We start from the raw sequence: 15,184 nt of genomic DNA, 5'->3' as shown, positions 1-15,184 counted from the left end.
AGTGGGTTTGATTCCATCCTCTCCTTTGACAGCAGAGGTCCGTTGTTGGGCCTGGCGGGGGGATGGGAGGCGGCCGAGGGGGGTGTGTGTCTATGTAGATATAAGTGTGTGAGTGTGCGTGTGCATGTATATGCGTGTGTGTGTGCGGATATACGTGCGTGTATGTGTAAACACGCGCACCTACGCTTGTTTGTATGAGTCCGGGATACCCCCGCGGGAGTTAACCCCCGACCCCCGGTTTCCCGCCCTCCCAGAGCTGGAGGGGACGGTCAGGACGGCGCAGAGAAGGCCAGAGGGCAGGCGGAGACATGGCGACGGGGGCAGATGTACGGGACATCCTGGAGCTGGGAGGCGTGGAGTCAGAGAATACGGGCACCATCAACAAAAAGGACATCATCAACTCGGATAAGGTGAACTGCAGTGCCCTGAGAGGCTGCTGCCTGATTTCTAGGCACTGGCTGACCTTGCATGTGGTGTTTGGGGGGAATATTGAAAGAAAAGATGGAATAAAGCGTGTACCTTCTTAGTTATCTGTGCTGTGGCATCTGGTGTGGGATTTAAGCTGGAGCTGTGTAAGTGGTGTCCTGCTGAGCTGTCCAGGCCCCACGACATTTTCAGCTGTCTCCTAAAATTCTCATTTTGTGAAGTGTGGTGCTATCTAGCCTCCAAACAGATAGAAATAGCTGTTTTAGAAGAAAGAAAATATTGTCTGACTTGATTGAATGGCAGAAGTCTTCCAACCTGTGTGGGGAAGGTGTGTGGCTGGGGATTGGGACAGCTGGGATGCATTGCCTGTGGGAATGTTGCAAGTTAGTAAGCTCTGTTAAGGATGTGTGACATGATGTGCTGCATTCTGTGTGGTAATGTGCTACAGTATCTTGTTTTCTGTATTTTAAATTTGGGGAAGGTCGTGGGGGTCCCATGTTTTACAAGATGTTGGGAAGGTGAACTTAGGAGTAGTTACGAGACGTGGAGGTGCTTTGAAATGTGCCCAGGGAGCTCTCTGGTACAGAGATGGTCTGATTTGAAGTAAAGCCTGTGTATTTGGGGAAAAAAACAAAACAGAACTAAACATAGACAACTATCCCATCCCTAAAAGCACTTCCTGGCTGTCATTGTTTGCTTCCACTGAAACCTTTGTCTCTGAAGAGAAGCACTGTGGTTTCACTGCCTTGCTAGGGCATATGGTGTAATTGGTATAATGGAAAACCAGTGAGTTTGAGTCATTTAAAGGTTGAAATGTTAAAATTCCCGGTTACCAGCTGTGTTGGTGAACAGTGTCTGGTGAGCAGCTTGTTGGCTGGATTCAGCCTGCAGTGTTGCCACTGAGTGTTTGGAGTTGTGAGTTCATTGATTTAAATGTGTGTTAGGCAGCAGAGAGCCAGAGGAGTACTGGTGGCTGGCTGTCTCTTCAGAGCAGAGACTAAGATGGGTTTCTCAAGTTTACTGTAATGGGGAGAGGGAGGAAGGGAATTTGCAGTGAAAAGTTTTGGGAGGGGTGCAGGAGGCCACTTGAACAAACCATTCTGAATTTCTACAAAGTACAGAAACAAAGCCAAACCAAAGGTGTAAGCTGTTGTCACATGGAGAGTGCAAAGTTGCTAATAACAGTGCAGCACTCGCTCAGGAAATAGATCTGTTCTCAATTAGAAAAGAAACAGATTGATGTCTTGAAATCACAAGAGAACCATGAAGTACTTTCCAGTCCATTAGTGACTGAGAATGTTAAAATAAAAATTACTAGGCATAAAAACATTTAAATCAGCATGACCAAGTAATTTGTTCTCAACTCCTAAAAGTGCTGGCTGAGCTGATCTCTGGCCTGCTGATATTAATTTTTAATAAATCTGGGAACTTTGGGGGAATTCCAGAAGCCTGTGTTCACACAGGGTGTGCGGTGACCTGTGGGTAACTGCCTTGGTTGGCCTTACATTGCTCCTGGGCAAACTGATGGACACACTAGGAGAAAGGTGTTTGATTAGGGATGAAAAGGTGCTGATATAATGCGTGTCTGTCATGAAGTTTTATGGAAAGTAGTTGCCGTCCAAGATGACAGGGACTTATTTTTTTCAGTGGGATCTTGAATTTGCTTGATAAAGGTAACTGGATTTAACACAATTTATGATGCAGTGTTAGTTTTACTACTGAAAAATATTCTGATTTAAAATTTGGTATTGATATGGTAAAAAAGTGTGTAATAGTAGTGACAGGGCTAGTAGTTACAAAGACAATACAGTTAGACCAAATGCTCGGTAAACTTCTTCCTCTTAAATAAAGTGTAACTTGTTAGTGTGGCTGTTACTGTACCTACCTGAATCCAAAGCTGATCACCTGATACAGTTGATTACTGAGAAACTTGTGTATGTGGTATGAGTTGGACTGTGTCTTAGAAACCATCAATTCTGACAAGGGTTTAGGGGCCAGATTGAGTTGTGTACACTGAATTCCTCTTATGAAGAACTGTCAAAAAATTGTTTGCTGTGTAAATGGGACAGTGGAGGTGGGGCTGGAGAACTTTGGTAGGTGGTACTGGTGGTTTTTCCAGGGGGCTACTGCAAGGGTGTGATCACAGCCGGTAAAAACGGAAGCTGCTGCAGAACAAAGTGACAAAAACCTTTTAAAAACTGGGAAGACATTTCCTACTATTTTCTCAAAAAAGGAGAGAATCAATTAAATGCATTAATACCTCTCAGAGAGGTATTAATGGCTAGTAAGAAAAGACTTAGTGCACCGGCCTGTGCAATCTATAGCCAGATGTTCAGCTTGGAATTTAAGTGTCTTATCAGCAGCAGCAAATGGGGGTACTGGTGAGCCCTATCACTGAAAGTGGGTACATTTTGTCTGTCAGTGTCTTCCACCAGGAACAGGCATTTTCCTGGAGAAATTCAAGGTGTCTAAAACCAGATAAAAGTAAAAACCATCACAGGGCACCAGGTTATACGGTTTTAGTTGTCCCTCGGACATTTCTACTTCTGAATCTAAAATGCAATTCTTCTGTTTCAGAAAAAATCCAAGAAGTCTTCAGAGACATTGACGTTTAAGAGGCCAGAAGGAATGCACCGAGAAGTTTATGCACTTCTCTATTCTGACAAAAAGTAAGAGCACGTGGTCATCTGTGCAGGTTGTGGGGTGGCCTGGGCTTTTGGTAGCAGGGCAGCGTCCTCTTGAAACCAGGAGTGGTCTCACTACCCAGATTGATTCCCCTTTGTGCTTGGCCCATGCTTGTGCCCTTCTCTTAGTCATGGACAGTGTCTGTTTTCTCCCTTCTAAATTTGAGGGGTTTATTTGATGTAAGAAATTAATCAGATACAGGCACAATAGTCTAATGCAGACAAATGAGTGCTCTTACCCTTTGTATCCAGTTCTTTCTTAATCTCAACTGGGAATGACACCTGCTTTTATATCTGCAAAAAGAGTTCTGAGCCTGAAATCTCTTTGGGTTTGTCTTGGGCTGCTCCTTGCTTCTCATCACCAGCACTTTTCTCCACCACAGGGATGCACCTCCACTGCTGCCAAGTGATACAACTCAGGGTTATCGAACAGTCAAAGCAAAACTGGGCTCCAAGAAAGTCCGGCCTTGGAAGTGGATGCCTTTCACCAACCCAGCGAGGAAAGATGGGGCGATGTTCTACCATTGGAGGAGAGCAGCAGAGGAAGGGAAGGATTACCCTTTTGCCAGGTTCAATAAAGTAAGTGGGAGCACTTTCGAACAACAGCATATAAATAGTAGCTGGAAAATACCCTTCAGTCAGTTTCTTCTTGTCCAGACAGGAAGTGGATTCTTTCAACAAGTGAAGGCTGAGTTAGATTTGGTAATTGCATTTTAAATTGCAGCATGACCTGCAGCCATGTGACCATGGACTGGTGTCTCCAAATCATTCAGGCAAAGTGGGCTTTGTATGTGGCCAGAGCTTGCTAGAGACCCCTGTGTTTCAGGTGTGCAGTCATTGGTTTGGTGAGGAGGACTCATGATATCTATCTCTGTTCTTGACCAACATTCTCCCCCTGATTACAGGCTCAGGGTAGTAAAAGATATTCTATCCTGACTAACACATAAAAGTCATAAGTCTTGTTATTTTGCTCAGTATGAAAAAAATCGCTTGAGCTTCATGGCCAGAAAGGTGGCTTGCAACCTCTTGGCCAGATTCCAGCACAGATGCTGAATTACTTTGTGTTCCCTCTGAAATTGCTCTTGTGGTATCAGTGTGGTGCAGTTCCCTGTTCTTTGCGTCTTACATTAAATTGTCACAATGTGTTGTTGTAATCTCCTGCTGTCTTTTGTCCCAGATGTATCTGCTTTGAGTGGCTGGGCCTTTCATGTGTATGCACAAAGAAAACTACATCAAGATTTATACTTCAAAGTCAGGACCTCCAAAGTTAGGAAGGAGCAGAGTTAGGGTGCTTCCATAATGTAATTTAACTCCCTTCATGATGCAAATCTGAAAGAGAAAAAAAAGCGTGTGCTAACATGATTCCACAAAAGCTCTGCTTGTGTGTAACCGTATACAATATTTTAAGTTTGTAACCCACAGAGCATCAGCTCTAACAAAGCTTGGCTTCCTGCAGAGTTAAGTGGTTGGTTGACCTTATATGTTAGAAGGCTCAAGCTCTGACTGATGCTTTTCCTCTAGCTGGGACATTGGTAAGAGCCTCCTGTGGTATCTCTTCTCTGATGTCTGGGGTGGAAGTCTGAAGTATGACTCACTTAGTCGAAGCACCTACCTAGCTGTCTGAGTGAAACTTTGTGAGGCTAATTGTCTCTAAGACTACTGCTGGAACTGGTTTTGGCTGAATTCAACTGAGTTTATCAGAGGGGGACACACATCACATATGGGTGTTTTAATTATATGATTCTTGTTTCCTTAACTTTATCAGGTACTGTGAATTGACAGACAGACGAGCCTTCAGCAAGGCTGTAACCTTTAGATTAGTGGTACAGGCCTCTGCCATCTGCAAATGCCCAATTGCATAATATCAGGAGCAAGTTGTTATCCTTGTGGTGCTGTAGTTGAGAAAGTTGAAGGCACTGATGAAGAGTTTTGCAGATATTTGCTGTGTCAGAGGAATTTTTTTTACTTTTCCAGACTCTTTTGTGGGTTTTTTCTCACATACTTGATACCTCTGCCTGAATCTTTCCCTCCCCTTGGAATGAACCTGTTTTCCTGTGTAGTCTGTCCTGTTGGTTGCTCAAGCTCTTTAACTCCTGGGTCACTGCTCAGTTGCTTTTCCTTTTCTCTGTGCTTCCAGCCTCCAGTCCAAATCCCTCCTCTTTGTTGTGAGATCCAAAATGTAAACTTGGGTTTCACCGTGTACACTGAGCCTTGTTTCAGGGTGTGAAACAGGAGTATAAAAGCAGCTTTGCTGGTGTTAGAGCAAAGCCCTCTCTCAGCCTTTTGGCTACCATCAGCAAGGGCTTAGAGAAAGTGTATGAGAATGGGGCAAATACATATTTTCCTGCCTTCTGGTGGCCTTTGGTTTAAGGATTTCTGAACTTGAAATTTGTGTTTAATAATTCTTGCTAGGTACATTCAGGGCAGAAAGCTGCTATGTGAATAACCCATGCTAATGAGTTCTTCAGGCTGATTTTGTGTGGTGTGCAAAGGTGCTTTCTTCTCATTTCAAACTGCTGGCTTGAGGTTTAGTCCCTCTGAGATCTTGTGTTACATGATGTAGTAAATTGTCCTTGCTGGGTGCTGTGTTTTCTGTAATTTGACATGCCCTCCTGTGCACTCCCTTGTTCTCAAATATCCTTTCTTTTGAAATGGGTGGACTAGGAGTGAGTGTTCTACTTAAGAGAGCATGGTGGGTTTATGTGGGCTCTGTTTCTCTATCTCCCTCATAATTTTTACTGTTCAATTTGTATTTTTACCTCTGTTAGGCATTGTGCTGATGTTTTCATAGAACTATCTTGTGGCTCCAGGATCCTGAGCAGTTTCAGCTAATTTAATACTCATCACTGTGTGAGTTTATAGTGTAAAATGTTGGACTGAGAGAGGTTTTCTGGGCTGTTGAATCCTCCTCTTGGCTCTTTCAGGTCCTGCCACCATCCAGTCCCTTTCACAAATTGATCAAGTTCCTTTTGAAAAGCACTTGGCTTTTCCTGCCCCTGTGTTTCCTTGGGAAGCTCTTCTAGACTGTCTTTGCTCCATTTCATTTCCAGGTTAAATTTTCCATGTTAAATTGGCATTTTTTTGCAAGTCAATTTCTTTGTTCTTATTTCAGTTGTTCTTTTCTTCCCATGGGTATTCCTTTCATTTCATCTAACAGACTTGAAGCCTGCAGTCAGATTCTCTTTCAGACTTCCTTTGCTAGGCTGCATTCTCTTCCAGTCTGCTGTGGGAAGACAAGCTCTCCACCCCATTACTCATGCTCTTCTCTCTACTTGTTTCCATTTCAGTGCATCTTTCCTGACCAGGGATCAGTAGTGTTGTAGTTGGTATTCATGCCAGTATTCTTGTTGTGCAATTGAAACACTGCCAATTTCTGCTGGAAATCCCTCTCTGGGGGTCATAGTTGCCTTTTCATGGTTATGTTGCATTTGAATGTATAGTCAGCCCGTGGTTGGCTCAAGCTTTCCATCTCTTCCTACCTTCTCATTTCTCAGTGGTTCTCACCTGAGCAGCCATGAGTGGGAGCTGAGGAAGTGTTTTGGAAGTGTCCTTGCTCTTGTTGCGTTCTCTTGTCTGATGAGGAGTCTGCCACCTTCCCTTCCATCCACTGCAGAGGACCCTGCTGCATCTTCTCATATGGAAGTGGTACTTGAAGGTTGAGGTTCAGTGCATCCCCAAGAGATCTGCTTCACCTTTGAGTTTCTGTCTCAGTGGTGGAAGAAGGGCAGTAGACCTAAAGAGGCTGTTTTTTGGAGGCTCAGAAATGCTCCTCCGAGCTGTATGGAGTTCATGAGGATGACTTTCCTGGTGACAGGACACAAAACCACAGAGATGTTGAAGCACATCTGCTACTTGAATGCACACAATTTTCTTGTGAAGGTAGGACCTCCTCAGGCTAAGCAAAGCTTTGCTGCAGGAGGAAGGGAGTGAGGGGGAATAAGGGAGGAAAGCACAGGCTTATTTACACTTTTGCTTTACCACATGCTAGGATTTCCCCTAATATAGTAAATATTTTTGCTGTTTCTTTAGTACTCATGTGACACTTGTGTTCTGGATAGAGCCCTTGCAGAGCAGTTCCAGACTGGGGACAGTACTGTGGGCTTGGCCTTTTAGGCACCTGGGACACAGAGTTGGACTGTCATTTGGCTCTGTGGTTCTGCTGGAGAAAAAGATCTATGAGGAAGGGAGTGACAAAGTTGTTTGCCAAGTTTATGGCCTTCAGTTGTACAGTCTTTCAGATCTTCATGATAGTGTCTGCGCCAAACATGAAAGAAGTAGTCTGAGTATCAAAGCAGAAGGTGTGCTAAAGGCTGGGGACTACTGCTCCTTGCCTTTCCTGTTCTTCCTGTACAAGTGAGCATGTCCCAACCCAAGTGAAGAGTCAACTGTCAGAGCAGTTTATGCCAAGATATTGGTTTTGCTGTATGGGAGGAATGCAGGGAGGCTGGCTGAACCTTGGTTTCACTGTCATGTTAGCCTGCTAATTTTGAAATCCATAGTCAGGATGTGGGTCGCTGACCTCTGCCTGTGTCAGACACCTGAAATAGGTTTCAGCCTCCTAGGTGGCAGTTCCTGGTAAGCTTCCCTGAATGTCACGTTATGGCCTTGGGATCACACATTGCTCCATATCAAGTCCTCTGCCTGCTCATCATGTTTCCTACTACCAGGACTCATTGCTCAGGGTCCTGGCAGCCCCCTCCTGTCAGTACTGTGCTCATTTTCTTGGCTCAGGTATCTTGGCAGTGAGGAGGGCAGTGCTGCAGGAGAGCTACCATGGTTTTCTCTTCTCTCCATAGACAGTGCAGGTTCCTGTCTACTCAGAGCAGGAGTACCAGATGTATCTCCACGATGACGCGTGGACCAAAGCTGAGACAGACCATCTCTTTGACCTGGCTCGGCGCTTTGATCTGCGCTTCGTGGTCATTCACGACCGCTACGATCACCAGCAGTTCAAGGTGAGTCCTGGGGTCAAGTTGCTGCTAGCAACCTGCTGCTATGGCATGTGCAGGGCTTTCTGCACTTGAAAGACTAAATTACCCTTTATATCAACTTAATTAGGGGAAAATAATGAATTATTGACAGCAAGCAATATTGAATTCCCAGCACAAGGCATTGCTGCTTGCTTTGTTTGTAATTAAATCTACTGTGACTTGTTCTCATTCCCTGTTGTGTTTTATTAGAAAGTTAGAAGGTTTGCACCTGCCAGGAGAACAGCTTGTTGTTCCTTGGAGAACAAGCAGCTGGGGAGTTTGTTTATTTGAGCAGGCTAGGTGTTCTGGATTTCAGTCTAGGCCCTTGGAGAAGGATCTGCCAATGAACCCTGAGGGTTGGGACTTCTCCATGGTACTGTTCCTGACTTGTGGTCTGACATGGTGCAGGTTTCCATCATCTCTGCTGTGAAATGAGGACCATCAGTGGTCTGAAAATGCAACCCTGGTGTCATGATTGCAGATCTCCTATACTGGTTCCATGCCTCCTGGTGACAGAGGGAGTGTTGTGGCTTCTCAGAACAGATCCAAATCCTGTAACTTTTTGCTGTCCTCTGAAATGCTCACACGAAGAGCCTGTAGCAAAGTAAAATAGCAAGAGTATGCTCGGCTGAGCAGCCCAAACATCTTTGGTACTGGGGTTAATGGGACACAGCTCAGACTTCATGAAATGATGGGCTGCGAATTGTCGCAGCTGATACCTTCTTGGTTGTGACTTGAATGACCATTGTCTGGAGCAACTTGGAGACCTGCACATTTGTTGCAAGTTTCCTGCTTGCAGACTTTCTCCTCTCAACTTTCCTTGCATCTTTTTATCTTCACTGCTGGGGGTGCTTCACTGCTGTATTGTCTCTAAACCCTCAGCATTGTTGGATCTTTCGGTGGGTGTTTTTAAAGCAGTAGCTGTGAACCCATGACAGTTAATTCATGCAGCTCACTGAGAAACTCCTCCTTCCCTGTCATTCCCCTGGCACCTACAAGGGTCCCTGCTGACCTTCCTCCCAAGCACTGTGTCTTGTCTTGTACTTGATGTGACATCCTTCAGCCAGTGGTCCTTAGGTGGCTATTGCACAAGGTTTTGCTTGGTTCTTCCATAATGTTGTCCTCCTGTGATGTCTTCCACAGAAAAGGTCAGTAGAGGATCTGAAGGAACGGTATTACCACATTTGTGCCAAGCTGGCAAACATTCGTGCGGCTCCGGGCACAGACCTGAAAATCCCAGTCTTTGATGCTGGCCATGAGAGACGAAGGAAGGAACAACTGGAAAGGCTTTACAATAGGACACCAGAGCAGGTAACTTGGGGAAGAGAGCATCACTGCTCCAAAAGATTGATAAGTTGAGTCAGTAGGTGTGTGATACAGGCCAGAGGGTGGGAAAGGTTAAGAAGGGCTGGACAAGAAAAGAGCAGCAACTGAGTACAGCTTTTTTTGTTGGGTTAATGTCCCTTTAAGGAGTTTAAAAGGACACTAACTGAGAAATCTGACTATACAGGAGAAAGGGCTACATGAGCAGAGTTATGGTCTCCAGTAACTGCCAGGACCTTCTCAGTGACACTGACTGTATTAGTCCTCTGATAGAAGCAAATTCTCTGGTCAATGTCTTTACGAGTACCGGAGTATCATGGAGAGAGAATTATTTATTTGAGAGTAAAAATCTTTCCAGAAAACATCAAAGACTAAATCTGCATGCTTAGTTCTCCTCTGTGTTGAAGCTATGTAATGGTCCTAGGGTTTAGAGATTAAGAAACTGTGTTCTCCATAGGCTGGGGGAAAGCATCCTTTTCAGTTAGTTCCCTCCAAGGACAAGTTCATATGGGACTTCTTCCCCCCATTGACAGGTGTCAGTACTAGGCCTAGTTGTTCTGGGTTCTGTATGCTATATCTGGGGAGGGGAGCCAGCTTTTCACAACACTGTATTTGCAACTACAGTGTATTTGGGCTTTTTTACCTTTCTGTCTGTGCTTTTGGACTCCGGAAGATGGGATTAGTAATTTATGGATTGTTGAAGGGTGCATCATAAATGTTGTAATGCAGTACCTGCCGGATTGTAGAGTGGCATTGCCACGGGTACAGGGTAAGGTTATGGAGTGTAATCTGCCCTACAAATCCAAGAAGTTAAGCAGGAGCATAAAGTCATTCCCAGGCTGGCCCGGGGCAGAGCTGTTATCGGTAGATGGCCCCCTTGCCTTGCCAGGCCTCCTCTGCTCTCTGACTGCCCTGACGTGCTCTGGTCTGCAGGTGGCAGAAGAAGAATACCTCATCCAGGAGCTCCGCAAAATTGAAACCAGGAAGAAAGAGAGAGAAAAGAGAACCCAAGACCTGCAGAAGCTTATCACAGCTGCTGACACCACCACTGAGCAGAGGCGTGCTGAGCGCAAGGCTCCCAAGAAGAAGCTGCCACAGAAGAAGGAGACAGAGAAGCCTGTAAACATTTCTCTCTTTTTAAAATTATTTTTTAAAATTTTCCCTTTCCCCTGTTTATGCTCTGGCTGGGTAATGTGTTTTCTGCAGCAGTCCTATGGGGATCAGGCCCTTTTTGGGTAGGGGGGGAGTAATGGCTGGCTGCCTTCTGGCAGATGTTTTTTCTTTGCATCTTTGGCAGGCAGATTGGTGTAAGGCAGCCATTGTCAGAGCTTTCCCTCCCTGAGAAAAGGCATGAAATAATGCCAACCATTCATGCATCATGGCAAGGAGAAGCATCTGTCTCCCTGCTTCTTCCAAGTGTGTTCTGTTACTGCTGTAGGATTGGCCCACAAACCCATTGTCTTTCACCTGCCGTCTTTTCCTAGTCCAAGTTTTCCTTTCCTCCCCAACTCCTGGATCTCAGCAGCATCTCCCCAAGCTCAGTACATGCCCCTCTCCTGATCCTGAGCTGTGATCAGAGCAGCCCTGCTGTGGGACTTGTATTGTGGGAACCATTGCTATTTCTCCATGAGCTGAGCTGAAGTCTAAGGAGCCCAGAACACAGGTTTCAGTTCACATTTGATGCTACCTCCATTTCCCTTTCTGGAAAGAGGAGGACAGCATGGACTGATGTAGGTTCAGCACCTTCAGTAGGAAAGGGCTGTTAAAAAAAAATCTCAGATGTTTCCAGTGGGTCTCTGGGAATTCCTGTCCCTCCACCTTGTGAACAGAGAGCACATGTGCCCTTTTTCTCCAAAAGGTTCTGTACGGAGAGGGGGGAGAAGCGGTGAATTCTAGACAGTTATTGCTTGAAGTGTGCCTAATGGTCACCACTTCCTCCGAACACTCTTTTGGTGTGTCGTGTCCCATGTGTGTCCCTGCGATGTGATGAGTATAGTATCACTGGGCACCCTGTGCATTGCATTCCCTTAAGGGTTGTTCTGGGAAAGCTCAGCCATGGCTGGCATATCTCCCTATAAAGACAGCAGTTTGTCATTGGTGGTAATGAAAAAAAGAGGGCTAGAGAATGGGGCTGGGAAGATGCTGAGGATGCCAAGATGAGGGAGTCCACCCCTAAGTGTTGGCCGGGGCCTGTCTGCAGGCATGTAGTGCATAGGCACACCAGGGCAGGCAGAGAAGCAGCTTCTGTTGTTGCACAAGCATCATTTCAACCATGACAGAGTCCATTAGGAGTCAATTACCAACTATAGCTGGGAAATGTTAAAAAAAAAATTGCATTTTAACTAAGAATTTGAATCGGGAGCTGCATCAGCATCATTTCAACAAAGGAAAATCATTTAGCAAGGAGTCAATTGAGGTTGAAGCGTTTACAGCATGTACAGGCTGTACAGGCACATGAGGCAAAAGAACCCATTTAATTGCTTATTGCCAAACGCAAGTCAGAGTTGGCTCGGCTGAGGCAACGATGCTGATTTCCCCACACTGCTTGTGGCAGGGTGTTCAGCGACAGGCTGAGGGGCAGAGTTCAGGGAGTTTGGAAGCCAGCCTTCATTCAAAGGAAGCAGAGAGGATTGGTTTTCGATTGCAGCCTTGTTTGTCTGTAATAATGCAAGCAGGGAGGCTATATCCTACCAAAGATCAAAGTGATCTCTACAAGTTTATGAGCCCTGTTGGTAGTTAGAGAATACTTTTTCCTTCATGGTCATGTTTAGGAATCTTTTCCCAGGTTCTCTATTTATTGGACAGACTACAGATAACTGAAATAATCTTAATGCCTGGCCATGCAGAGTGGTTTGCAGGGTGCCACCTCAAGATTAAGAGATAGCTGATAGGGATGTGAGAGTCACTGGCAGGGAACTTCAGAAATTGAGTCACTGTCCTTCAGCATCTCTCGTGATCTTGGGGCAGCCCTGGCTGTCTCAGCCCTATCTGGAACAAAGAGCAAGCTCTAGAGCCTCTCTGCATAGAAATGTGGGAGCAGCAAGGCAAATGCTGTCTCCAAAGAAATGGGGAGATTTGAGGTGACTTAGTTTTGGAAAACATGATTGTGCATGTGTTTTTGCGGAGGTTGTGGCTATTCTTAGCTTGAATCATAAGCATTGCTGACCCATTCAGGGGACCCCAAACCATTCAGTGCAGAGATAGCCTGGTTTAATAGTTTAAAAGTCTGCTCACCTTTTGCTTTGCTTGTCAGCACAGATTTATAAGGGATTGCATTTATTTTTTTCCATTTTGTTGAAATGCAACTATGTGCCCTACTGTTAGCAGCAGAAGCACTGGAAGTTCGCTGCATTCTAATGCTGTGCTTAAAATACAAAGTAAGAAAGAAAACTGTCTAATGAGTCGACAAATGGCAAAACATGTATGAACAGCAGGCCTCCCTGGGAGGGGGCAGTCCTTGCATCCTCATTAGTGGGCTCATGTCTGTACAGATCAGAGGTTTCTCAGCTTATTCCTTAGAGAGTTTGCAGTCAAAAGCCAAGATTTAGGGAAGTCCTGGGCTGTTTTGATCAGCGAAATGGGTCTAAGTTGGATAAGGATGATTCTGTGCAAATATGTATGAATACCATTTAGGGTCAGGGTTTCTGTATGGGTGGATGTAAGTTTCTGTGCAGAGCAGTGCATTTAAACTAACTGACCAAAAATGTTTGAGCTTTCCAGCGACACCTTGAACTGGAGTAGTCTTCTCAATGAATTTCTTGGGATTTTCCCACTGAATCCCATTGCCTGGGATTTTCCTCTTGCCTCATCTCTGACACGTGGCCGTGGCAGGTGGTTCTCTGTCATAGGAAACAGTGTTTCCCCTTCAGATAGTCTCTGTATGAAATCTTGCGTTTCTTGTGTTTCCTCCATCAACACATCCTGTTTCGCTCTCTTTCAGGCTGTTCCTGAGACTGCTGGCATCAAGTTTCCTGACTTCAAATCTGCAGGTGTCACGCTGCGGAGCCAGAGGGTAGGCTCTTGTCCTGATCCTGTGGGATCTCTGTTAATGTCTTTCACTTTGCCTGTCTCTCTCCTTGTCTGTTCTCCTTTTATAGCTAAAGAAAGTCAAGTTCTTGCCTCTAAAATAAGAAAGGAATTCCATAAATGTGGAGACTCAGAAACCTGGAATGCTGGTTCTGTGAAAGCCAACTCACTGCCTTGCAGAGGCACCTGAACTTGCTGGTGTTTGTCACTGGTGTGCCTGCTCTGCTGTTAGGCACCTGTGACAGAACCAAGTGGAACTGTCTAGTCCAAACAGAGCTCACAGCCAGAACTAATGAGCCCCATGGAGCACGTGTGTTAATTGAGAGGTGCTTTTGGAGTGGTTTGGGCTAGAAAGGACCTTAAAGATCATCTAGTTAAGATGATTAAGAACTGAATGTTCAGATTGTGTCTTGAAAAAAACAGACACACATAAACACATACAATTTTTAGCTTTTCTATTTACATTATCTTAGAAAATATTTTTTGGAGAAGCCCCTGTGTTCATTCTGTTGCAGAGATATTCCTGAGTAGAGAACTTTCTTGATGTTTTTGTATTGCTTTCTTATATCAGCAAGACTTGACACTTGCCTCTTAGCCACAGGTTTTGGGATATCAAATAACTTAAACCTGCTTGGTCAACTGAATGTTTTCAGAGGAATTTTGATCCTGTGTGCCCATACTCTAGTGCTTTTTGCTTTTTTCCTAGCCAAAAAATAAAAAGATTTTTAGTTTCTTTATTAATGAAAAGTTGGATAAGTATGTTCCTTGCCTGGCACTCTCACTTGGCATAGTAAATTTAAAAGACTGTTTTTGTGGAATGTTCTTTTGATATCAGAATGGTTTCAGATCTTCCTAGCTGTTAATAGAAATGTGTTTGGGATAATGCTGCTTCCATGTACAGGTGCATGGGTGTGTTAGAGGTGGGATGCCTCAGCAGGGTCACTGCTCAGGGGCCCCTTCAGTGTACTGGTGCCACCATCTGCAGGATACCTGTTCAAGTGAGGGGCTACAGCCTTGAGGAAATCACAGTCCAGAGGCAAGCAAGACTGCAGTGCATGTGTTGAGATTTATTGAGACGTGGCAGACATGTTCTTGGGTACTAAGATAAATAGAGTAATTTATGGAGATTGATTTGGATTTTGAAAACTAGTAAGTAATGGTTGATCTTTTAATTTTTTTTTTACCCCCTCTGGAAGAGACGCTGAGCAATAACATATCAGTGATGGAACCATCTGGCAAAGCCAGCAGCCTTTTTGTGCACCAAACAGGCAATTCAAATCCCAGCCTTCATGGAAATGGGTGCTACATGCTTTTATCTGTTCCTAATGCTCACAAGATGCAGTGCTAAGCTGAGGCACGGCAGTCTGATTCAGCAACTTTTAGTCTGCAGTATCCAAGCTCCTGGAATGACCTAGTGCAACTTTCTATGCTCTGCTTGAAATTTTTAAGGAGATATATGCTGTTCTTAGAATTAGTGGTGGCTTGTGAATTAAGAAAGATGGTACATCACTGATCTGGGTGAAAAAACAACACTTTGCTGTTTGGAAATGTGAAACCTACCTCTAACCCAGAAAAATGAATTCATTTGTGGCTTTTAGCCAGTCACCTGGCTTCCTTTTCCAAGCCTTCCCTGTTTTTAAAACAGGAGCTATTAGACTCACTTGCTTCACAGATGCCTGATGGGGAGAATTAATTACATGAGGTCAGTACAGGCCTTTTGAACTGGTAAGAGGTGCTGAAGTGCCAAATGTTATG

At 44.8% G+C, this 15,184-nt stretch overlaps 1 protein-coding gene across 1 annotated transcript in view; it reads left to right on the top strand.

The window, feature by feature from the left end:
- The first annotated feature begins 44 nt into the window (after nucleotides 1–44).
- DMAP1 (DNA methyltransferase 1 associated protein 1) overlaps nucleotides 45–15,184 on the top strand; it is a 30,994-nt gene continuing 15,854 nt past the window's right edge. Inside the window, exons 1-7 of the mRNA XM_008640791.2 lie at nucleotides 45–410; nucleotides 3,004–3,095; nucleotides 3,494–3,689; nucleotides 7,907–8,065; nucleotides 9,224–9,391; nucleotides 10,337–10,522; nucleotides 13,344–13,415. Of these exons, the coding sequence (XP_008639013.1) occupies nucleotides 309–410; nucleotides 3,004–3,095; nucleotides 3,494–3,689; nucleotides 7,907–8,065; nucleotides 9,224–9,391; nucleotides 10,337–10,522; nucleotides 13,344–13,415 (975 nt within the window). The 5' untranslated portion in view covers nucleotides 45–308. The remainder of the gene's footprint in view (nucleotides 411–3,003; nucleotides 3,096–3,493; nucleotides 3,690–7,906; nucleotides 8,066–9,223; nucleotides 9,392–10,336; nucleotides 10,523–13,343; nucleotides 13,416–15,184) is intronic.

The sequence above is a fragment of the Corvus brachyrhynchos genome, unplaced genomic scaffold, assembly GCF_000691975.1.
Source record: "Corvus brachyrhynchos isolate BGI_N302 unplaced genomic scaffold, ASM69197v1 scaffold48, whole genome shotgun sequence".
In the NCBI taxonomy this organism is placed as follows: domain Eukaryota; kingdom Metazoa; phylum Chordata; class Aves; order Passeriformes; family Corvidae; genus Corvus; species Corvus brachyrhynchos.
Note: the sequence above shows the minus strand (reverse complement) of the source record. Positions and strands in the feature narration are given on the sequence as shown.